This window comes from Falco rusticolus, chromosome 6 (assembly GCF_015220075.1).
Source record: "Falco rusticolus isolate bFalRus1 chromosome 6, bFalRus1.pri, whole genome shotgun sequence".
NCBI lineage: Eukaryota > Metazoa > Chordata > Aves > Falconiformes > Falconidae > Falco > Falco rusticolus.
Genome location: NC_051192.1, coordinates 5,330,468 through 5,353,360, shown reverse-complemented (window position 1 = coordinate 5,353,360; position 22,893 = coordinate 5,330,468). Strand labels below are relative to the sequence as shown.

At 38.8% G+C, this 22,893-nt stretch overlaps 1 protein-coding gene across 3 annotated transcripts in view; it reads right to left on the bottom strand.

The window, feature by feature from the left end:
• The window catches only part of AKT3 (AKT serine/threonine kinase 3), a 161,951-nt gene that overhangs the window by 3,956 nt on the left and 135,102 nt on the right, over nt 1–22,893 (bottom strand). For all 3 annotated transcript variants that reach the window (XM_037393014.1, XM_037393013.1, XM_037393015.1), the window contains 3 exons: nt 16,707–16,921; nt 13,971–14,058; nt 2,540–2,642 (listed from right to left, as the gene is read on the bottom strand). In XM_037393014.1, the coding sequence (XP_037248911.1) occupies nt 2,540–2,642; nt 13,971–14,058; nt 16,707–16,921 (406 nt within the window). The remainder of the gene's footprint in view (nt 1–2,539; nt 2,643–13,970; nt 14,059–16,706; nt 16,922–22,893) is intronic.

Below are 22,893 nucleotides of genomic sequence, written 5' to 3'. Positions count from 1 at the left end.
TTTCTTTATGACTATCACCTCAGAACTTCAGTCATTACTGCCCCTTCTAGGCTAATTAAAACACACCAGCACATCCAGCTCCTGGTAGCACAGAAGCCGATTGCTGATTGAACCAGCCAGTTCCCATGTTTCTTAAGGTGAGTTCAGGAAATTATAATCTTAGCATAGTTACATTTAAGTATTCCTCCATTTCTAACAGAGAGTTAGAAGGAAAACCAAAATGAACAGTTCATGCAGGTTCTATGTGTTTCAATTCTTACATATTATTTTTTTAGTAAACTATTTATTTCTACAGTATTTACTGGGATCAGAGGAAACACGGACTAAGCCAAATTCATAAATATTTTTATTTACAAAATTCCTGCAGTGCCAATGGAAACCAGGCACCAGATGTTGCCTAACTGAGAATTTGGATCTACATTCTCACATGGATTTTTTTAACAGTGCTTATTATTAAAGACTCCTACTGAAACTGTTATTCTAATGATGTATTTACATGCAAACTTTCAGAATTACACATCGTTTGTACCTTTGTATATTCTACATATAAAAACTAGAGTTAATGGAGGTTTGGGCAATCGCTGTGATGAGGCTGCTTGACTTCAACAGTGCCTCTCAGTTCTGTAACTTCAAATACAATCTCCCTTTTACACTGTCAATTTAAATTAGGCTAATGTACAGAGCCTGTTTGTTTTGCTATCAGTTTAATTACTGTAGATACAAGATATAGTTTCAATATTCACTTAGCATGATTTCCAAAACTTTGATATTTAAATATCTGGCCTAGATGTTATAAAAACCATTTATGTAACTATAAAAGATCTTTAGCTCAGCAGAAACCTTTTGATACACAGTTACCAACCTTCCACCCCTAAAACCCATTTTAACCCCCCCACATCAGGCAGAGGTGATACCAAGTTGTAGATAACACGATTACTTGTAGATTTTACAAGATAAATAATTACAAATCATTTCCTGTGGCAATACCCAGAAAAGGCAAAAGCCCACGTGGTCCCTGAACCCCTGCAGTTTGCTGAAAGATCTACCTGGCACAAGAGAAAATTCACCTTTGTGATGCTGGCGATGCTACTGACCACAGCCTCAGGCGAGGCAGCCCTGCCAGGTCTGTGGGAGGGCTTTCCCACATCACAGCTGATCTCTGCCCTGCTGCTGGTCATCACCCCCCATTTTATTATTCTTACGATTGGGGTGGGGTTGCAGCTCATGCTAAAGTTGCTGCAGCAGCCAGATGCTTACCAGAGGCCAAGATATGTACTTCAGGTAGGCAGGTTGTTTCCCTGCATTGGTACTGATCCCTTGCTCTGGATTTAATAAATTTAAAGCTGAAGTCTTAGTAGCATAGAGATATTTTGTACTGCTTCAACCTTTGATGGATAAATAGCCATTCTCATTTCATATTTGGAGTTTCAAGGGATCAGGACTTTATGATACTGAATCACAGACTCCAAGGTAATCCAAATTTTAGCAAAATCTTTTCAAATTCTTATCATGATAGATGGGAGAAGAAAGGGTGGGGTTTTTTCACAGCAGGAAGATTTAAAAGCCCTTAAATGACTGTGTTCAAACACTAAAAATGCAAAATCCAGAAAATACTCCAGATCTACATACCAACAGAAAACTGTAGATAAACCTAGGAATCCTAAAACACCAAAAATGAGCTAGCTCTATGAAAGGGTAATCAACCTTAACTATAGCCTTTATTGTCTACCTTTGTGATCCTCCTTCCCCATCCTCCAATTAAAAAAGAAAAATCATTCAAGAACTCAGCACCAAGATTTTAACTGCTCTGGCTTGGTAAATTAATCCAGACCTTCTTAAGCCCTGGCTGGGCTGATCAGATCATGATTCTTGTGTGTGTACCAGATGACAAAAAATAAAGACGACAAAAATAAAAACTGTGGTGAAATTACATTCACTCCAACAAAGAAACTCCGTGCAATGCCCAGTGCAGCAGTTACATCTATATTAATAACTTCTTTAAGAGCTCTGCTGAAGCACAGGACTCAATAGGAAATTTCACTTTCAAGTAATTGATATCTACACAAGAGACACGTTTGTTTTTTTTTTTTTCCTTTTGGTCTTCAAAGTATTTTAAAATACACCTAACTGACTAAACCTAGACAACATACTAGCAATATCCACATGCTTAAAGTAGGGTCCATGTTCCAAGTACTTCTTCTTGAACTGGGACCTTGACTGTCAACCAGCAAACATTTGAAGCTGGTGTTTTGTCTTATTTAAAAATAAAACAAAACAAAACAAACCCATAAAAGCCCAAACAAAACAAAAAACCACACCAAAAATACCCTCAAACCCCAACCCAGAATGTTCTAATATTTTAAGTTTTGTAATTACTCCTTCTTTAAAAACACTGTCATTGAGAGTTACTCTTACACACTTCCATATGAACACTTTTATCAGTAACAGTGAGAATAGCTCTTCCGTTCAAACAGAAAAAACAACAAAGTGCTTTATTATAAAGTGATTATTTTTGAGTTATGCATAATTTCTGACTTACATTTTTCAGGCGGCGTTATTGTAATAGTCTGAGCTGTGAATTCTTCATCAAAATACCTGGTGTCTGTCTCAGATGTCACTTGAGGTTTAAAAGGAGGTACAAGCTGAAAGGGACCAAGAAATAAAATGAATGACTATACCTGAAACCAGCTAAATTACTATCAGGAAAACACATAAGTTCTTCTTTTCCCCTACACCCCTGATCGAATGAGTAGGTCTGTGGAGAAGCAGACGAGTCTCTTAACTTCTATTAAGAGCTAGAAGCCTTTAGAGTCAATCCTAAAAATACCTAGCTCCAAATCTAGCTACTAGCACAACACGGCTAAATTCCAGGTATCACTCTCACACAACTTGCAGATAAATTGAGCTGCATGAAGATAATTACCTAGAAACTCCTCAGGCCATTCTTCTAATTACCCACATAGGCATCAGGCAAAGGCACCTCTAGGTACTTCACCACAACTGAGTGGTATCAACAGCTAAGGCCAAAAGGACTATACAGAAAGCATAGTAAGCACCATGGTTTGGGGGGTTTTTTTGCAGGGTTGAGGCCTCCATGTGAACTTACCTTGAGAAGAAATTATGTGAATGTGAAAATAAATGTTAGATTTGAAAAAAAGGCCAGTTGATCTTATATGAGTTGCTGGATCTAATCCTGCCTACTGCTTTCGTGGTGCAGTGCAGGATTTCCCAGCAGCAGATCACCAGTGTTTGCTGACTTCCCTGCCCCTCTTTTGAACCAGCCATGCTATCCACCTTCTCTCCAGAATAACTGCCTATAGGCCAAAGATTTGAAGGCAGGCATAGTCGGTACAGAGCATCATGCCACCAGTCCAAAACGCTACAGCAGGTTAGTACGTATGCTATTGGAAAAGGGGGGGCGGGGCAGCGACAATGTTTTGGGTTGTATCTTGGAGCCCTTTAGTGTTCTCAACTCATATGCAATTTAAAATACACACCCTGAAGATAGTGTATTGACCTCCGTTTCTATATACCAGGTGACATTATGGTTCACTGCTATTATCAGAGCTTGCGTGTGGTTTTCCCACGTATCATGAACACTAACACCAAACAATTAAATCTGTTCATTTACCCCACAGCAAAAGAAGCTGAACTGCTGTTAAATCCCCTCCCAAGTTCAATGCACTTGGCACAATTTATGATACACAAGGTACACTGCAGAAACTCTTCTTTTTGACGTCATTTTTCACAGTAGTAAGATGTTTGTGATTTTGCTATGTTCAATGCAGAACTTGTTTTTGTTTGGTTTTGGGTTGGATTTTTTTGTTGGGGTTTTTTGGGTTTTGGGGGTTTTGATTTGTTTGATTTTTGGTTTTGTTTTGTTTTGTTTTTTTTTATAGCTTGGAAAGGTCTGCATGAGCTGGTGAATGTTAGAATCAGCTCTGGATCCCAGCACTAACCAAAGGACACTACACAATAGACAGACAGAGCCATCCAAAACCCCAAAGAGCTAGGCTGCCCTGTGAGGACTAGGCTGTGTAAGCGTGTAGTGCTGCACAACCAGCCAAAGGAGCAAGGTTTTCAACAAGATACTCTTCACAGTAGATCTCTATCCAGAAAATTACCATGAATTCATTCCTTTACAGCTTAGGATGAGGCATAAAAGATTAAAATGTGTCAAAGCACCTAAAGAGGGCACTTAAACAGCGAGACAACAGCAAAAAAAGCTAAACAAAAGTACGCATAGGTGCATACACTCACGTAAAACCTCTCTCCATTTTTATATCACCATTACGAATGCACACGCAAACTCCCATTGTTTCCAAATCCAGGCTGAAAACGGCCACCCAGTTCTTTTCACGTTTTCCCTCTCACACAGGACATATTACACTGACAGCTGGTAATGTGAAAGTCATGTTAGCTGGAGCAAGATACCTTCACTGTACTTTGCAATAAGAGAACCACCACAATGCTGGGTAGTTCTTTTGATGTAGGACCAGATTCTGCTGCCATCCCTCCCAGGATACACTTAGAAGTCCTTCAGCATCACCCTTCATTCAACAATTTGACTCTTTTTCTCCCTGCAACGGTATGTTTGTTCTTTTTATCACATACTAGAGCTCTACTTTGTCTGATCCAAATGTTCAGTAACAGTGCAAGCAACTGTTAAGCAAAAATAAATCTATCACTTGCATATACTTAAACAGTACAATAAATCTGATTAATACTTTCACAAAGTACATTCAGTTTTCCCTTACATTTTCCTGAACAGAAAACATGCAAACAGCAGAGGGGTATTTGATGTAAAGGTTTTGGGGATTGTAGGATAAATGCTTAAGCAGCAAACAGAAGAATCTTCCAGGTATAAATCTAATTTCATCCATTGTTTAAAAATATTATTTTTTATTGTACTTTTATGCACTTTTATGAATATTATTTCTGTATGCATCCGGGCCATCCAAATCAATTCCGCACTGTTAAAATATATTTCCAAAGTTGTATGTCCCTCCAGTAAAGCAATCACACAATTCCTAAGCACAGAGTTACTCCAGTGGAACATCCCATGTCACTGTTTTTCTCAGTTTTCTGTCTCAGCGAATACTCAAAAAGTAAAAAAAATAAAAAAATAAAAAAAATAAAAACCCAGAAAGATTACATGAAGCCAGGTAACATACTCTACTCAAGGCCAAGTGACCACCAATGCACATCCTTTTAAAAGACACTTTCACAGTTCTCTAGCAACTGAAGTAAACATCAGATAAACTCATGATGAAAAAAAAAAACATTAGATAATAGGTTTATAATAAATCTACTATTTCCCCAACTGGGATTGTTCTTCCAGATCAGAAACAGAAAAAGCCATTTCACAAGAATTAAAACTTTTCATATGAAAGACAAGCTTAAGAGAAATTTTCTTGTTTCTTGGGCCAAGGACAAGAAACAATGTCTTTCCAATGGCGCTACACACATCACCAGAAGAACAAACCACTCTTGCTATGAAGTAAACAAGAGACCTTTCATGCTACAAGTACTATGTGAAGAGAAGGAGAAAACACTGCAGTCTTCAACAACTGTGATTTAGGTCAAAGTAGTTAATGAAAAACAAAAAGGAGGGTAGGGTAAGATCATAATAGATAGCAATGCATGGATCTGCATCCAGAGAGGAAAAAGATAATGCATTAGTTGACAAGTTTCTTCCTTCAAAAACTTACTGGCTAATTCCTGGTTTAATCAGGGCTTTTTTCCCACCCCCTTTTTATTTGTCCACTGAAATGAACAGGCCTCACTATGACTTTAGATCATCCCCTTGTTCTTTCCATCTATCTGAACTACTAATTGTTAAGAAAAAATTTTGAAAACTGTATATTAGGAAAAGAAGCACAGTACTAAATAACTCATAAGGAACAAATAATTACAATAATAATTTCAATGAAAAGCACCATTAAAACAAAACTCATCAATCACATGTGATGGGAGGAAGTTGGGGCTCCAATTCAATGCTCTGTAGCTAGGGTTAATAAAAGACTCTTTATCAATAATATCCAGTAAGGCAGCTGATGAAATTTCCAGTTATGGCAAAAGTTTAGCTGTCTGGGGGAGTGAAACTAGCAAAACACACGGAACTCCAGGCTGTAGCCAGAAGGGATGAACCCGATGCAAATTTATGCCACTAGTGCTTTAGGATTCATCCATCTTACAGTAGTACCTCTCATATCCTGGACATTAAAGGCAGTTGGAAACTTCAGTGACTGCAAAACCAAACCATGCAATCGTGTGGCTCTGCACAACAGCTTACGCTGGCATTTATACGAGCTATACCCTTGCATGCGCCAGCCATCCCCTACAGCCTATGGAAAAGAGGAAACAGTAGCTGAGATTTAAGACGCACAGATACAACTCAACAGAGAGCAGCAGGAAGGTTTCTCAATTCTTTCCATACTCTTTGCCTCCTTCCCTCAATATCAATTTCCACTGGCACAGCTGTGAGGCCAGCCAGCCCTGGGGATCCTTTCAATCTGCTCTACCCCACCTACACCAAACCAACTGTGAATGGAGTCTTGTGGACATCCCACTCCAGACTCCTGATCTGCCACCAAAGGCACACCTCCCCCTCCGCCAAGTAAATTCTTCCTCTGACCTTCCTGTAATTGTTGGGATATTTGCAAGATACTCCCCCAGTTCTAATGGGAGAACCTCTAAAATAATTCTTGTCAAGAAATACGGAACCGGCACACAGAGCTCGGGCATCACCTCCGGAAGCAAATGAAAGATGCAGTAAGAAATCCTTTCCCAACCACTTTTCAGACAACGCAGAAGCACAAAGTACGGTACAACCAGCACACACAAGCGTACGCAGAGGGACACAGTGCTTCAGCGTCACATTCAGAAGGCCGGGGACAGAACCAGTCACAACAGGTTTTGTAAGCTGTGTCACCAATGTGCCAGGCCATGCTACAGAAACTTGGTAATCATCTTTCTGGAGGGGTCTCACCTTTGTTCAGATTTCTGTCAGATTTTATTTTAAAACACGAAGTAAAATCTCCACAAATTTCAGCTGTAATGAAACACCTAGGAAGACAAATAAGGCACAACTGCTGCAGAGAAAACGGCTTAGATTGACACGGAGCCTGAATAAGAACTGAGAAGCTTCTTCCTATGTCCCACAGGAGACTGAAGCTGAGGTTTAATGACAAAAAACCAAACCACCCAACATTAACTACAGCTGTGACAATCACAACGTGAAGACGTCACGTGCCACAAGGAAATGGCATCCAGCCAACCTCACCACAACTTCTCCCCACTTCTGACCTGAAAAGCCAGAGCGATGTGAGCAGTACGAGGCACACCCAGCAACCTGTGTCCAGGAGTGAGAGGAGCTTTTGTTAACCACAGCCCTTGTTTGTCTGCAAGAGAATCACACTCTTTGGTCCTGGCTGCCAAGCTCTAGTACGAGATGACTTTCCTCCTCGAGCAGTCTGTGCAAATTCAGGCAGAACGCACTCGAACCAGACAGGAGACTGCACAGAACTACGGATCTTCGGCATTTATGTATTACACACACACATACACATAGATATGTATGCGTGTGTACAAATAAAGAAATTAAAGTCTAAACTCAGTGTGAGTTAAGTGACTATAAGAGTTGATGTTCAAGACAAAAATCCAATTTCACATCCATCTGTCAAGCTGAATCTGCCCCAGTGATTTCCAAGGCTTGATGTTAGAAATGACAGCAGAAGCAATATCACATTCTTAGTGTCTTTATTATCTGCAGTGAATGGCATTTCTATTTGGCATCCATCGAGAGCAGCGTGTGAGAAACACCATGGTTTTTCCACAGATCAAGACCTGGGAAACCTGCCCCCCATCTCTCAGGGGAAGGAAAGGGGCAGGTACAGTACCTGACCATTACAGCCACACAGAGATGAACAGACAGGCTCTGTACTACACCTTACTGAACAACTACACAAATACTTCGAGTAAGAGACAAAATATATAACGTTATTTGCTCAAAAGATAACCTGACAGGAATAATTTGTCTTGCTGTTGTATAGGAAGTGGCTAAAACTACTTCAAAGTAACTGTGATGCATTCGATTTGCCAAATGAAAAACATGATGCTTAAGAACAGCACTCTGATCTTCCTTCTCCTTTTAAAGTGAATTTTCTTTCCAATGAAGTCAAAATTAACACTACCGTAAGAATCTCATCCACCAACAGACTGCAGCTGAATAGTACCCTGAGATAAGTGTGAAAGGAATAAGAGAAGCTATACACCACCCCCACTGAATTACACATTTACATAAATGATAGAAATAGATTATAATCTCAAAACTGCCAAACACACTAATTCTTTACCTATCATATAAATACAAAAAAAAGTGAGCACTGTTGTTCATATTCAGGTTTTATTCATAAGAAATAACTATTTGAATCTTACTTATGGTTCAACTTCAGTATGACTTTTCAAGTTGTCCAATTAAAAAAAAAAAAATATCACTGCCACACCTCAATATATATGCTGCTTCTTTATTAATAAATTACAATGTATGAGATGGATTCTGCTTTTCTCACAGCTTATGTATTTTGAAAATTTATTATGAAAGTTAAGTACACAACAGGTATTTCAATAACGCCTTGAACTGTCATCATGCTGTATTTCAGCAATTTCCATCTAGTTTATTATTCAAGTCTGACATATGTCAAAACCTGTGTCAAATGTTACCGTTCTTTCTGACTATGAAAGTTAATTAAGTATTGGTAATCAAGTGTTCATGATTTGATGTCCAGAAATCAAACTTTCATCTACACTAAACTTTCCTGAGAACCAAAGCTGCAAAGTTGTTATCTTCAAGAATCAAACAGAAGAGACAGATTAGCCAAATCAGAATGGTGGAAAAAATAAATGACACTGTGAGAAGAGAATGGGGTCATATCACTGAAATACACCTTTGTGTTTCATCACAAGCATGCTCAGCGGGAAGGGCTGAAAATATGTCCAACTCAAAAAAACCCAAAAGTACCTGGACTAACAAACTAGCTAACTTACTAAATGATAGTCCAAGTAAACAGTATTTGCACGACCTGAACGTCATTAACTTACAAAATACCATAAAGCATTCTGAAAGGACAGTAGCAAAGCTTGTCTCAAAATTTTATATTTCTGTGATCTGTATCTGTTAATACATGTTCCTTCATTTGTACATCTTTTAAGCTCCCGTCAAAACAAATGCTTACTGACCCTAAAAATCATGCAGAGATGCTAACAACACAAAACCTTAGTTCAGCCTTTCAACACTAGATCATCAACAACAGTATTTTAATTAAAAATATCTAAGTCCTGCGGCTGTGTGGTACTTAGTTGCCAGCTGTGGTTAAACCATGAAAAGTCCTTTAAAATACTGATTTTTCCTTCCCTAGCAATAATTTTTCTATCCTTTTTCTGATCCTAGCTCAGTTACCAAAGGAAATGGGAGCTGATGACATTATGCACTCTGTCAGTCTGCATGTCCTTCCCTAATAAATTTCAAATGGCTCCGCAATGGCACCATGATGGAGAAAAGGCCAGGCACATAGACACTTCCCACAGAACTACTTAATCTAGTTTACTGAATTGAAAAGAGACATCCCCCATCCATCCCGCCAAAACTAGATTTTCCACTGATGGAAAGACAGTAATTTGAGCTGAGGTTCAAGCTGTTCGGTAAGCATTCATGTAGGGACTGGTTCTTCCCCATCCCCGGACAAGAAGCGGGCATGCCCAGCCAGCAGCCGCAGCATGGCCGGGAGCTGGAAATACCCCGTGGACACTGCTAGGGCACTGCGCCCGGTGGTCCTAGGCAGGGGGAGAAGAGCTGGGATTTCAGCGTTGGAAAGACACACATGCTTCTGCGAGGGGGTTTGCCCACAGACAAACTCTGTTTTCCCAGTGATACAATGCTGACACAACAGACAGAGAGAAACCACAACCCCCAGGACTACAGCAACGAATTAAGTTTAAGAACCAGACACAATTATGTATATTTTCCTCCCTGTACATTCAAGGCAGCCAGGGGAAGGAGTGGTAATCACCACTAGGGCTGCCCGTATAGTTTAAAGTATTGCTGGAAACACAATAAAAAGATCAGACCGGTTAGTCATTTTCAGATCTTTTTAGTACTTTGCATAGCAACAACACAAAAGCAAGTAACGGGGGTCACTTCTACAGGATTTGTTGCACTGCAGATAACTGTACAAAAATAGTACGACTCAAATAGCAACAGCCTACAGCCAGATGTTGGTGTTTTCCTATTTCCCTTCTGCCCTTTCCCTTAAAATCTGATACACAAAAGTACTTAAACATGCATTTAAGATTATAGTCATATTGCAGATTTTGCCAGGCCTGAACCCAGAGCATCAATTGTGCAATTTTATCATCTGCTACTGTGTCTTAAGTAAACACAGGTAGTCAAAGCTGAAGGGTAAGGAACTGCTCCTTGGAGCGGTCAGACTTCATGCCGAAAGCCATCGCCTCCACACCAAGGTAGGTGCCTTCGCAAGTGCTGCTCCTGCAGCAGTCACACCCCCCAGCTTTACCCACTGCCACTCGCCCCTACTCCCTTCCCAGTACTAACAAATAAATTTGTTAGCACTCCCTGATCTGCTTCAGGAACAGCTGAAGGTATTACCAGAAATCAGAAGATACACGTATCTCAGCCCAAATTCCCATACGGTTTCCATCTTCTTTCATCCATGTTACATGCCGGAGGAAACCCAGTCTTTGCGAAAATGTCTGGATCTCCTTAGCTATGAGGCTACCTGAGTGCTCCAAGCTGCAAGCCTAAAGACATACCCAAATTCCTACCTTTAAATTAATGCCCATGTGGGTTTTGTTCAGTGAAAGACCCCAGACAGAATATCTGACCACTTAAGATTATTTCTGCAACCAACCCAAAAAAATAAATATACTAAAACAATTCTTAAATGAGGAACAGAGAAATTTCAAAAAGCTTCCTGATTGTAGCTAAAAATAAAACAAATATTTTATTTACAAGTATATGGGCTTTTGAAGTCTTTGGAGTTTGCCAAACTATTCAATTTCTCATACTCAGGCACAGAGATAAAAACTCATCAGGGCTGAGATGATCACAGGAAGAACCTGGCACAGGCTGCTCTCTTTCATATGCCCTCATGGTTTTTCTGCCAAAAATAAATACATCTGGTCACAAATGCTAACTACTATACATTTTTCATTTAAAGGCAACGACCTTCTCTGCTCCAGTGTGCCATACAACATTTTATTATCGTTGTGTAGTACCAAATCAGTTTAACTAGTTAGCAGTATCAGAGAGCTAATAATTCCGTTTGACCATTTGGATTCATTTGACCTGACAGAGCTACTGTTTGTTCCACGAAACTCTAAGTTTGCAGATACATAATTCTGTCTCTAACCACACCAGTGAAGTGATAACTGAGTAAGTACCGATGTACTTAATCTCTAGTGAAAATGATAAAATAAGTAGCACAGGAGCATAGCGTGCACATGCACAAAACTATCCCCCAGTAACGACTCGGAATACACATGATTTTTTGGTTTCCATTACTCTGAATGTGAACTTTAGTTCTTCTTTCATTTCTAACCGAAACACACTCTTGAAATGCAGCCAGAAAATGACAGTTTCATGGTGCATAAACCTCAAGCAAGAATACTGTGAAATATTTTTACTATGCAAATAATTATATCAACTATCAATTTTATCAAGTGACCCTACTGCTGAGGACTATACTGCTAATAATAAACAGCAACAGAAGCAAGCATAGAATAAATCTATTTGAAAATCAAATTTGTTTGATGCACATTCCTCCTGACTTTAGAATACTAAACCCTCTAAAAATATTCATATAAGTGTTCTAATAAACATACTCAGCGAAAGTTCATTTAACCTTATGATTATGTTTGAAGTTTGCATTTCAGAGCACAGTCTTACACTCTGCATGCTTCACAACTGATAAGATTGTGTGTGCAGAAGGAACAACTGGATATTTTAACCAACCAGACAAATGGCTTTGTAATAGGAACAAAACTATTTTTTAATTAAACAGAAAAACACACTGTCAAAAGTTATTTTTTTTTAGTTATTTTTCCATAAAGAACACACTGTGTGCCAATACCGCACAAAAGCAATTCCTGTGATCCTTGAAGTTAACTGTTCAACTGAGGAAATTCAGTTATTTTTTACTGGTAAATGTAGTTATTCAAAGCCACAGTCAACAGAGTAAACAAGAAATGACTACAATTTCCCCAGTTATAATACTCCAATAAGCCATACCCACCTCCATGAGCATAAAAGCAAAATACCCGAATTTCTATATTTTACATTTCTCTAAGTATGTTTGTATAAATTTTATATATATATATATATACACACACACATACACACACCCCACTGCAAAACACCTCCTTTTATTTTAACAGCTCAGATTAAGATCTTGACTGAAAGAAATTTCCCATGTTGATTTGGCAAGACTTAAACAGATGCTTATAAATTAAGAGTATATTTTCTTAACTAAGTATGATGTTGAACACAGTCTGGAATAGAGACCTCTATTTCTAATGTAAAATAACTAAGAAATCTTTTTCAACAGAGAAAGAGTAATGTAACAGATTTTTGTTTCTCACCCACTCCTAGCACATTGCAATCCAACTGATTTTAGTGGGTTTTTCCAAACTCCAGAAAGGTCCTCAACTAGTATTTTTAGATTTTATCCTCAAAGTGCTTTCCTACAGAGTCCTTACATAACCAACCAGTGGTCGAGCTCATAAAGTAACCTGATTAATGTACTTGCTCTGATTATTTATTGTAGAGTTTCTTGGAACCTCATGATACTGCCAGGGAAAAATCACACTTTTATCAAGTAACTTCAGAGTACCATATTTTGTATCATCATATACAGGCTCTTATTTCAATTTTGGTATTTGTCAAGAGAAGTACCACACCAACAACCACACATTTTTAAAATTCCAGTTCAACAACAACTGAAAAAACAGTTTGTATCATTGACATTGTAGCATAAACATATTCTGCTCATTCGTATGTCTTCCATTTTCCTTTTATTTGAACAAAGCAAAAAAAGGAGAAAAAGCTATCTTTTAAAATTACGCAGCTCAACTGGCAGATTAACAATGTAAAACAGTTGGGGGAAAAAGACAACTTTATCAAAATAGAAAGGGTTTATAGCAACAAGTAAATTCTTACACAAGTACTGAGATAAAAATCAGCTTCTGTATGTAAAACAACTGAAGTCAAATTGAGTTTCACTACTGAGTAAGATAAACTCATTTCCTAAAATCATCCCCAAAGTGTTGATCATTACAGGAACAGGACTGAGTTTAGAGAAAACTGTTCCAATTGAATTCCCAGTAGTTGCTTTCTCCACAAGATGTTTTGGCTCAGTGTTTTAATGCTATTTTAATTTTCTTAGCCATCTCTTTAAAAAAGTAAGTTTGAAAAAGACTTCTACTTAAACACAAACAATCAGAAAGTAGTTTTTTATTATGAGTCCCTTCCCATCACTTCATTTGCCTATTTCCATAAAAAAACCCTTTTCAATAAAAGGCAGAAATAACAATAAGACAATTCAGGATAAACTTCCATTACATTTTCTCACATTATCTTGGGCCATACACCTGCTTTTCTCTTGAAGGCCCAGGAAGAAAAAAGGCAAGGAAAAGATTTGGACATTTACGTAATTGAAGAAAAAAAAACCTTTGCAGAGCTTAGGTTGGTTTGCAAAATTTATTTTTGGTCCACTGACAAACTGTTACTGAAAAAAGATTAAGTAAGGACACCTAGTTCAGAATAATCATTCATTTGTATTAACACTAAAAGCTGCAAAGAAAACCATGATTAACTTCAGTGGCAGCAGTCCCATAACTATCAGTAGAACCCACCTTGCAGAAGCCAGATTATTCAATGGCATATAAAGACATACCTTTTTATCGTATACATCTTGCCAGTTTACTCCAGCAAAGAAACTATGGCGCATGATTTCTTTTGCATCATCTGGGCCTCCACCAAGCCTAAAGAGAGTGGGAAGAAGATCTTATTAAACAAGCATTACTCTTAAAGGGAGATTACATTATTGTAGTGGTTGGAAAAGTGACCATTTGTTTTTGACTATGTAGGAACAATTCTCACCTGCTTAATACGAATACAGGTGATCTTGAGAGAAAATGTGATAGCAGAAGTATCCATGCCATGGTCTATTCTGTTTGATTATTCCAACTACAATGTTCATTACTGTCAATGAGCTTTTTGAATAATTCATTCACTTTAAAAACACATTTAAGTTTAGCTTTCTTGAAAGACAAAGTAACATTCTGGCACTATTAAAAACCAAAACCAACCAACCAATGCTGACATAAAATTTTGCCAAGGAGGTGCCAGGCACTGAATCAGTAATGACTCACACATCTTTTTTATACAGTGTTCACTGCTGTTGCATCTGGGTGCTGTAACAATTAACCAATTACAATAAAATAGACTCAATCTGAGCCAATTAGTATAAATTAATAAATTGTAGGCCATTGTAAATAACCACACTATTCACTGTGGCCCATAGCTTGCCAAAGCCAGACTGTCTGGCAAATCATCTTAGGACGTGAATTCCACCTATTTTGGGTGAACTTGCCCAAGGTGATTTGAGCTCACGGAAGTGGTCACTGCTGCCAAGAGGAGGGTCCTACCCCTGCCCATACCTCTCCGCTCTCCCATCCACAGCATCATTCTCACTGATGACTGCGAGCCGAGTCAGCTCACTAACCTGGAAGAAAACTAACTCCACAATGAGAAAATGAGGAAGAACTGGCCGTTTTTGTTGCATTAGCAAGTCAGATTTGACTCAAGAAGTTTAGTGAGCTGCCTTGAGCTGCTGCTGTTGGTAGAGAAAGAACTACACACCCAGTGAAGGGAACCTCTGCTTGTTTCAACAGCACGTGGACTTTCAGGACTGCTCAGCCCTCATCTAACTTCTTCCTGAGACTGGCTATCCTACTGGTCTAACAGAAAGAAGCTGCAACAGAAAAAAGCTAATCTTAACTGAACAAGCAGCCCATACATGTTAAACATTGACAAGCAAAGTGGTACAAGCAGTTTCTTTCATTAAAAGGAACTGCTAAAAATATAAAGAGAAATTTTAAAAGCAACCTTTTCAGTAAGATAATTTCCTCTCTAAAGCATTTATTGTAAGGAGCACTAATTCTCACAACCAAGAAAAAGATCTGTATTGGTACTACCCTGGCTGACAAATTACAAAAATCTTTATTCTGGACTATGCAGTAACTGGGTGTACAGTTAATTCTCATTTCCAAGCTGTATTCCTCTTTGTTTCTCAACTACTCACTGTAAAATTCTCTACATCTCTGCAAAGCATCACAGTTAGCCTGCAGCCTCGACTTCTCTCAGTATTTTCCCATCCAGTTGCTCAGGGAAAAGTTGAGTTGCAGTTAATCTCTGCGCTCCCACCCTATTTCGCATTAGCGATCACCAGAACTTGAATATGAATAAGCTTGTAAACCTAAGTCTGTAAGAAACACTACTCTCTGCAAAGATTAATTACAAGAAATTCTAAAGTTTAATAGATTTGATGGGTCAGATTGTTTGGAGAGTAAAATGCAGCAGAGGATGCTACAGGAACGAATTTTCACTTTATTCTCCATGTATTTGTCTAGTTGGTCACAGTTTGCTTTTACTGCACGCAGTGAATTCAGTTACGTGGGCATTGCTGGGCAGCATCAGAAAGGCTGACCACTTGTGTTGTCCTGGCTGTTGCACTTGGCTGTGTGCCCACAAATCCTTCAGAGAGACACAGCAACCAGCCCTTCCCTGAGTGCCAGTGAGCAATGCCCACTACTGAAAACTTCTGGAAAACAGACTGAAGATGAAGGAGGACTAGAGAAGAGAGACAGACAGACAGAGAGAAGAATGCCTGCAGCCTTAAAACATGCCAAGAGACTCACCAGAATAACAGAGAGATTAAGGAAAAGAGGGAACCTACAGACAAATCTCACTGATTTACAAAGACAGAGGTTTGGTTTAGAAACACAGAGGACTTGACACTACCGGAAAATGTCCCTCTCTCCTAGGCAACAATCCGAGAGGGAAAAGCCCACCACAAAAGGGCACAGACAGCAGCTGGGTGATACTTGCTTTCAAACTACTGTATTTAAATTTAACTTTGAAGATGTATTCTTTAAGGAGTTACTAGTTTACATGGTCTAATATGTGATTTATTTACATGCCCTAATAAGATTTAGCTGTGGCCATCTATACATGTCTCCGGGCATGATCACTTCCAAAAAAAAGTGCTGTAGTACCCCCCCATAAGACCCTAGAGCCAACTCAGGGTTAACACTCTAAAAAACAATTGAGAGCTTTCCCTTTATTCCAGTACACAATCTAAACCTGAAAAGATCCCTGTGTCTGCTGTGAATGATTAAAAAAATGTTCTCTTCCATATGCTTTTTCCCCTTCTGCTTGTTAAACTCACTTTATGTACCACTGCTGTATTGAAAAAGTGCAAATCTGAGATTGTATGGTTGCATATAGCCCTTTCCTGTGACTGACAGGTCCTCTGGCCAGGAAGACCAGACACCACCAGCCTATTTCTACATTACCTTGTATAATTACAGTACTTATTACGCCTGTATAGCCAAGTAATCTCACTTACCGCTTATTTGGATCCTTTATCAGTAGGCCTGATAGTAATGATTTTGCATCTGCAGACAGAGTTCGAGGAAATTTTATGTCCTCCATTAGTATCAGTTCAAATAGTTTCTCATGATCTTGGTTGTAGAACGGTAATCTTCCACACATCATTTCATACATGACAACTCCTAATCCCCACCAGTCCACTGCACGACCATAGTCATTATCTTCCAACACCTAAGACAGAAACCAAAACCAGCTGTAAGACATGATCACTTCAATCTCTTTGTTGCATGTCTATGTGAATGTTTCCAAGACTTTATTTTCAGTGTGCTACAAGGATTCCCAGAACCTGGCTCAATAGATTCAACTGCATACTGAGTCACATCCCTGAGCTCACAGAAATTCCAGGCATACTGGGCACCGTACAGCTAAAAGCAAAATAAAAAAGCTGAGAATGACCTGCTGAAAATGATCAGGACTGCATTTCCCCCTTTCCTATGCCCTCCACCACTCCATTTATAACGTAGGCAGCTTTAGGAAGAGACACTATCTATGGGCACTACTGCCTTGGTTAGAGCATCCTTCTGCGGGAAGAAATAAGGCTTCTCCTTGCTCAATCACTTCCTCTCTCCTTGATCCCACCTGTAAGAATAATGCCTCAAATTTAGAAACACCTTAATCTTACTAAGACAAGCTTAGCTTCTTTAAGAGCCTTTTTTGTATTAAAAGTCCTCAAGGCGTTTCTCCTGACAGTTCCATTACGTTCCATGAAATAGTCCAAATACCTGAACTGTGCTCATGCAAAGAAATATGTTTCTATGATACTGTATGATCACAGAAATACGGTGAAATTTATATAACTTGTTAACCTAATACTTCCAATGTTGTATACCTAAGAACAACCTACTCCCACAGCCCTTCTCCCAGCAGCCCCAGAGAATTAGAATAAGGAGTCTAAGCAGTGTGTCTTGACCTTAACACACCTTCATAATAAACTGTAGAAATGGAGACAACATAGCAGCCTACATCCATAATGAAACCATAAGCAATAAGGAAATGGAAGGCTACTGAATATATACATATATAATTCCAATTTCTGTGAATTTTTAGAAGATCATACACTTTCATTCAAAAAAGATGCGACAGCTAGAAGTTAATAAATTGTAATACAGAAGGCAATACAACTGTATGTACCAAATTGCCAGTATTTGTTGCAGAAAGATCTATTAAAGAGGCAAAAACCTTATAATATTAAATTAGACTTAAATAATAAACAGAAAGTTCAAAGAAATGCAACTAATAGTTGGAATATATTTACAAATAATTAAATTATTATTTATCAATAATTGTTTCTGTACCACTAAAAGGCAGATTCTGAAACGCAGCACATATGACTGATTAAAAAAGAAACAACCCACAACTGATCCACAGGAAACAAAATAGTTTTTGCAAAGACACATGCAATCACCACCCCAAAGAGCTCACCCAGATTCAAACTGTAAGGATGTAAGTGGACTGTAAGTCATTTAGACTATATATAGTAGTGAAAATCTGGTGATGTGTAGTAAAGCCTTCAGGCTTTAACAAATATGGTAACCTCTAACAGATCAGAAATAACCTTACTCCATGAGTACATTATCTTGTGATTGTCTAAAAAGTGTAAGATGACTTCCAATAATTTCCTCTGAAGCAAGGGCAGATATTGTCAGTCCTCATCCATCTGGGGACACGAAGGGGCCAGACCACATCACAGAACACATGCACGACCCTAACCACTCCTAACAAGGGGTGTCAAGCGTGTTTATCTGCCTCTCCTTTTTCTCCCCCAGTAAATCAGAGCCTGCTCTGAAGTATCTGGTACATGCTATTAGCAAAAACAAAATGCAGTCTGATCCAGCATGGCAATTTTGACAATCCCAAAGTAATTAATGTATTCGTATTCCTTGTTTTCACTGTCCTTAAGGATTATTAGTAGAAGCATGATGAAAAGAAGTATATTAAAAAAAACTCTTGTGTATATAAGATTTAAAATCATAAATATTAACACATTAACACATACTATTTACAACTGTGCCAAAACAAACTGCCTCATTACATCATTGATATTTCCAAACAGAGGGTGAAATTTTAGAAAGTGTATAATACAAAAAATTATCTGAATAAGTACATATGACAAAACTAACTAAAATAACTCCCGCATTTTAAAACCGATTAAATGGTTTATGAATTTGAGCATATTGCAAGCTATTTGCTGAAAAACTGTGCACGAAATCGGTAACAATTGTCTTGAAATCACCATTCTTCTGCCACAGAATAAAAGCATTATACATTTTTCTACTGTATCTATTAGCACTGTTACTATTTCTCCTATCTGTACAGTTACCTACTCCTTTTTTTGAAGCTAGTAAAATACACAAAATTGCAAGGCAGCAGTAGATTCTTTTTACAGGAAGTTGAGGTGTGGTTTGCATGTGTGATTTATAAAAGAAGGCAACTGGAAGATAAAACGTATCATTCTCTGAACAAGGCAAATCACATGGCCAATCACTAATGCAAACTGTATCTGGGGCTTTACCTAATTTATGCAGGACTTTACCTAATAATAATAAAAAGTATGAGCAACCTTTTGCTGCATTCCCACAACAGCAACAAAACAGTGGTACAAAGAAAGAGCCAAATGTGATTTTTAACCTCTTTTTACATAAAATCATAAAAAAGCATAAAAGCTGGATTAACTGCCTCCCGAACCCGCATATCACCAGCCGGGTTCTCATCCCCAGCTGGCAAAACTGGCAACTCTTTATTTTTGTTTAAATACCTGGTTTACAGCCAGCCAGACAAGCAAGAGCATCAAAAGGGTTTCATTTAGGCAAAAGGAAAACAGCCTGAAAACAGTGTAAATAAAGCAAAATGCATCTCAACTTATTTTAATAGAAATGTAATAAAATTGTGCGTAATGTATTCACAGTAAATACACGCAATTATTTTCTTTAAGTCATTTCTACTCCTCACAGGGTTAAGAAACTCCAGGATTTGTAGACTGTGACAAATCAGTGGAAGTGCGGGAGTCCAGCAGCTCCTACAACAACCAAATCCATACAATCGGGGCAGGCATGAGAACATGTCTATACACACTGCCCTAGCATTACAGAAGCCTTTCCAAACAATTCTTGGATTTGAGGGATTTGCTTTTAATGACACTGAACATAGGTCAAGAAAGCTTCAACTCAGTGCTAAAATGAACATGACAGACAGCTGCAGGCTTTGTACCTATGAATAATTCCAGTTTTTGCCTACGATGAGGTAGGTAGCTGCTTTTAGAAATGCCTCCTTTGGCTGCCAGGGCTGGTAACTGCTGTCCCTCCAGAATTTGTGGGCTCTCCCTGTAACAAGTGGGGTACCAGCCCAAGCACCTGGCCAGACACAGACACAGTGGAAAGTTTGATCTCTTGGACTTTGTACACCGCCCTTAAAAGCTGCCTCCATCATCTCCAGCCAATCCTTGTCCCCCTGCTTGTAAGGACCCACAAATCTGTCTTTAAGCAAATACACTGTCCAGACAACCCAGTCTCTTCAAGGTCACAGCAGGAAAAGCAGCAGGCTCCCCAAAACCATCATAAAGGGCACAAGCTCAACCACTCTTGTATCCGTTGTAAAGTAATATATTAATATTTTCTAGGAGTGTCACACAGAAGGACCACATGCAACTTAGAAGCTACAGAAACAGCAGCTATACTAAGTATGCACTCAGGTCAGGTGCATTTTTATGAAGTTAAGATGAAGTTACATGCCTTCTTCCACAAAATTTGGTTAAACAGTCAAATCATACATGACTTCCATTCCTTCATCCGCTTCACACACATGGGGTGCCAAAACCCCGAGACACCTCATCAAGGTCTAGGGGAGGTTTTAAGAGATGAGAGCTCCAGCATGATGTGAAAATTTATAGTCGCTCATCCCTATTTTATACCTCACATCAGCACTGTACCCAAGTGATTTCCCAGTCTTGGGTAAAGCTGTGTGCTGACTGTAGTTCAGTCTGGAAGATACCACAGATTATGGGAAATAAAACTCAAAAATTACCATGATTTTTATGACTTGAGGGAACCTTACTCCATTTGTTTTTAGGACTCTAGTTCAACAACTGTTTTTTTCAGAGGCAGTGCCAGCCCAGCTCACACTCTTGTTTCTGTGCCCTCACCACAGCTTTCCTTACCTTACCAAAACTACGCAACACATTACATTAGAGCGTAGACCAGTACTAAGAAGGAAGGAAAAAAGTTTCATCCTCAGTTATTTTTCACCTGAATCAAGTTTTCTGACCTAAGCCCCTCAACTGCTGTGTGAACAGTTGTAGCAGCCCAGGTGAGAACCCAAGGCCAGGCAGCACTGGATGTGGCATTGCTGCAGAAAGAAATCCTTGGCAAACTCTGCCCCAAAGTTAGACCACAGAAGTTACACTGACACAAACAGCTGCAACAGCTGTGCTCACCCTCATGGGAACATTAAGGGCCCGATTCTCATCCCAACCTCCATTTCTCTAAAGCACTCCAGCAGTATAACAGGGTTCCAAAGCAGGCATAAACTCATTGCTGCACTGAAACAACTGCAGTTTTTACAGGCATTGATGCTCCTCTAAAACGTACACCTACACCTGCAGTTGAAGGATACAGCTTGGGTTTATCCAGATGCTTTTAAAAAAAGCTGCAGAGGTGCTACTGAAGTTTGTAATTTTCCAGCCTTACATATACATGCAAGAGGTTAAGTAACACACCTTCCAACAAGCAAGAAACATTAGCCAGGCATCTGCTTCCAGGCATCTGCAGGTACTTCAGTGCTTTTATGAATGTTTTAGAGGCACTGGACAGTATGATAGTTTCAGCTGAGGGAATGCTATTGATTTACCTTAAAACTTTCATTTGTACTGTGGCCAAAACACAACTCAACTCTTCTTTAAATTTACTGAGATAGCAGGAATAGCCAACTGTAACAAGCGAAAACAAAGCATTCTTTAGTGACTCCACTGTTTCTGCACACTTGGGTTACTGGAGAGTATTATCAGCAATGACCACGTATACGATGGGCTAGTGCTTCATACATAGAGCAAAGACCATCAAGCCCTACACACAAAATAAAAAAAAAAATCAGTTCACAGCCTGAACTTTGCCTCTGTGATGACTAAGACAACACAAACACACTGCAGGGCCGCTAAGATCACAGTAATGCAATTGTGTTTGCCCCTCACACATAACAATTCATTTTGCTGACAAATAACTACAAATCCAAAAAGAAAAATATTCTTATATTTGCATTTATTGACAAAAAAAGGCAATCTTCTAATAATATTTCTCACTGCTGAAAAGTCCAGTTTTTAGGACTTGAAAATATTGATACAAATTGTTAGTACCACTGGAAGTTTTCTCTTTCTGAAAAAATAAAATCCATCAAAAATAATTCCTCCTCTATTTCAACAGTGGTTGTAGATTTTAATCTTTATCAGCCAGTACATCTCCAGGTGTCCTTTGCTTTAGGTATGTCACTCTTTTAAGAGTCCACAAAATTTGACGTCCATTTAATTTTTATAGTGAAAAACAGTAAAAGATAGCCTTTATTTTCTCTTTATTTCTTCAGTAACAAGAGCTGAAATTTTTTTGGGAGGCAGCAGCTTGAGACACATCTGCAAACTCTTATTTACAAGGGCTTCAGGCAGAGACTTTGGAAGCAAGCAATTAAATGAGTCAGCCAAAGAGAAGTCAATAGATACACATGCAATGCTTTTACAAGATTCTGTGAAAATAATTTTTTTAAGAGGGTTAGCCAGCAGTATAACAGGTGAAGTGTGTGAGCATCTTAAGTCAGTCACGTATTTCCCTTTGCCTTCAGTGAAACTAGGATTCCCTGATACTTCACTCATTACAGAATACTGGACAAGGTATGACTGCCTCCGACACAAACTGAGCGAATGGAGAAAATCCCTTAATTGTGTTTTTACTGCATTTTGTTGAAACAAAACACCCCTGATGAACAGCCTCTGCAATGTTTTTGGTTACACAGCAGAAATTCACACAATGAAGAAACGCACTTCCCACAGACCTCTAATCGGTAGGTAGCTGCTGTAACTTCTGGACTCTGCAAACAGAGACAAACTTAACAATAATCTTGAGCACGAAAGGCTTCATAAAATTGTCAGTCTTCTACAAAGGGTT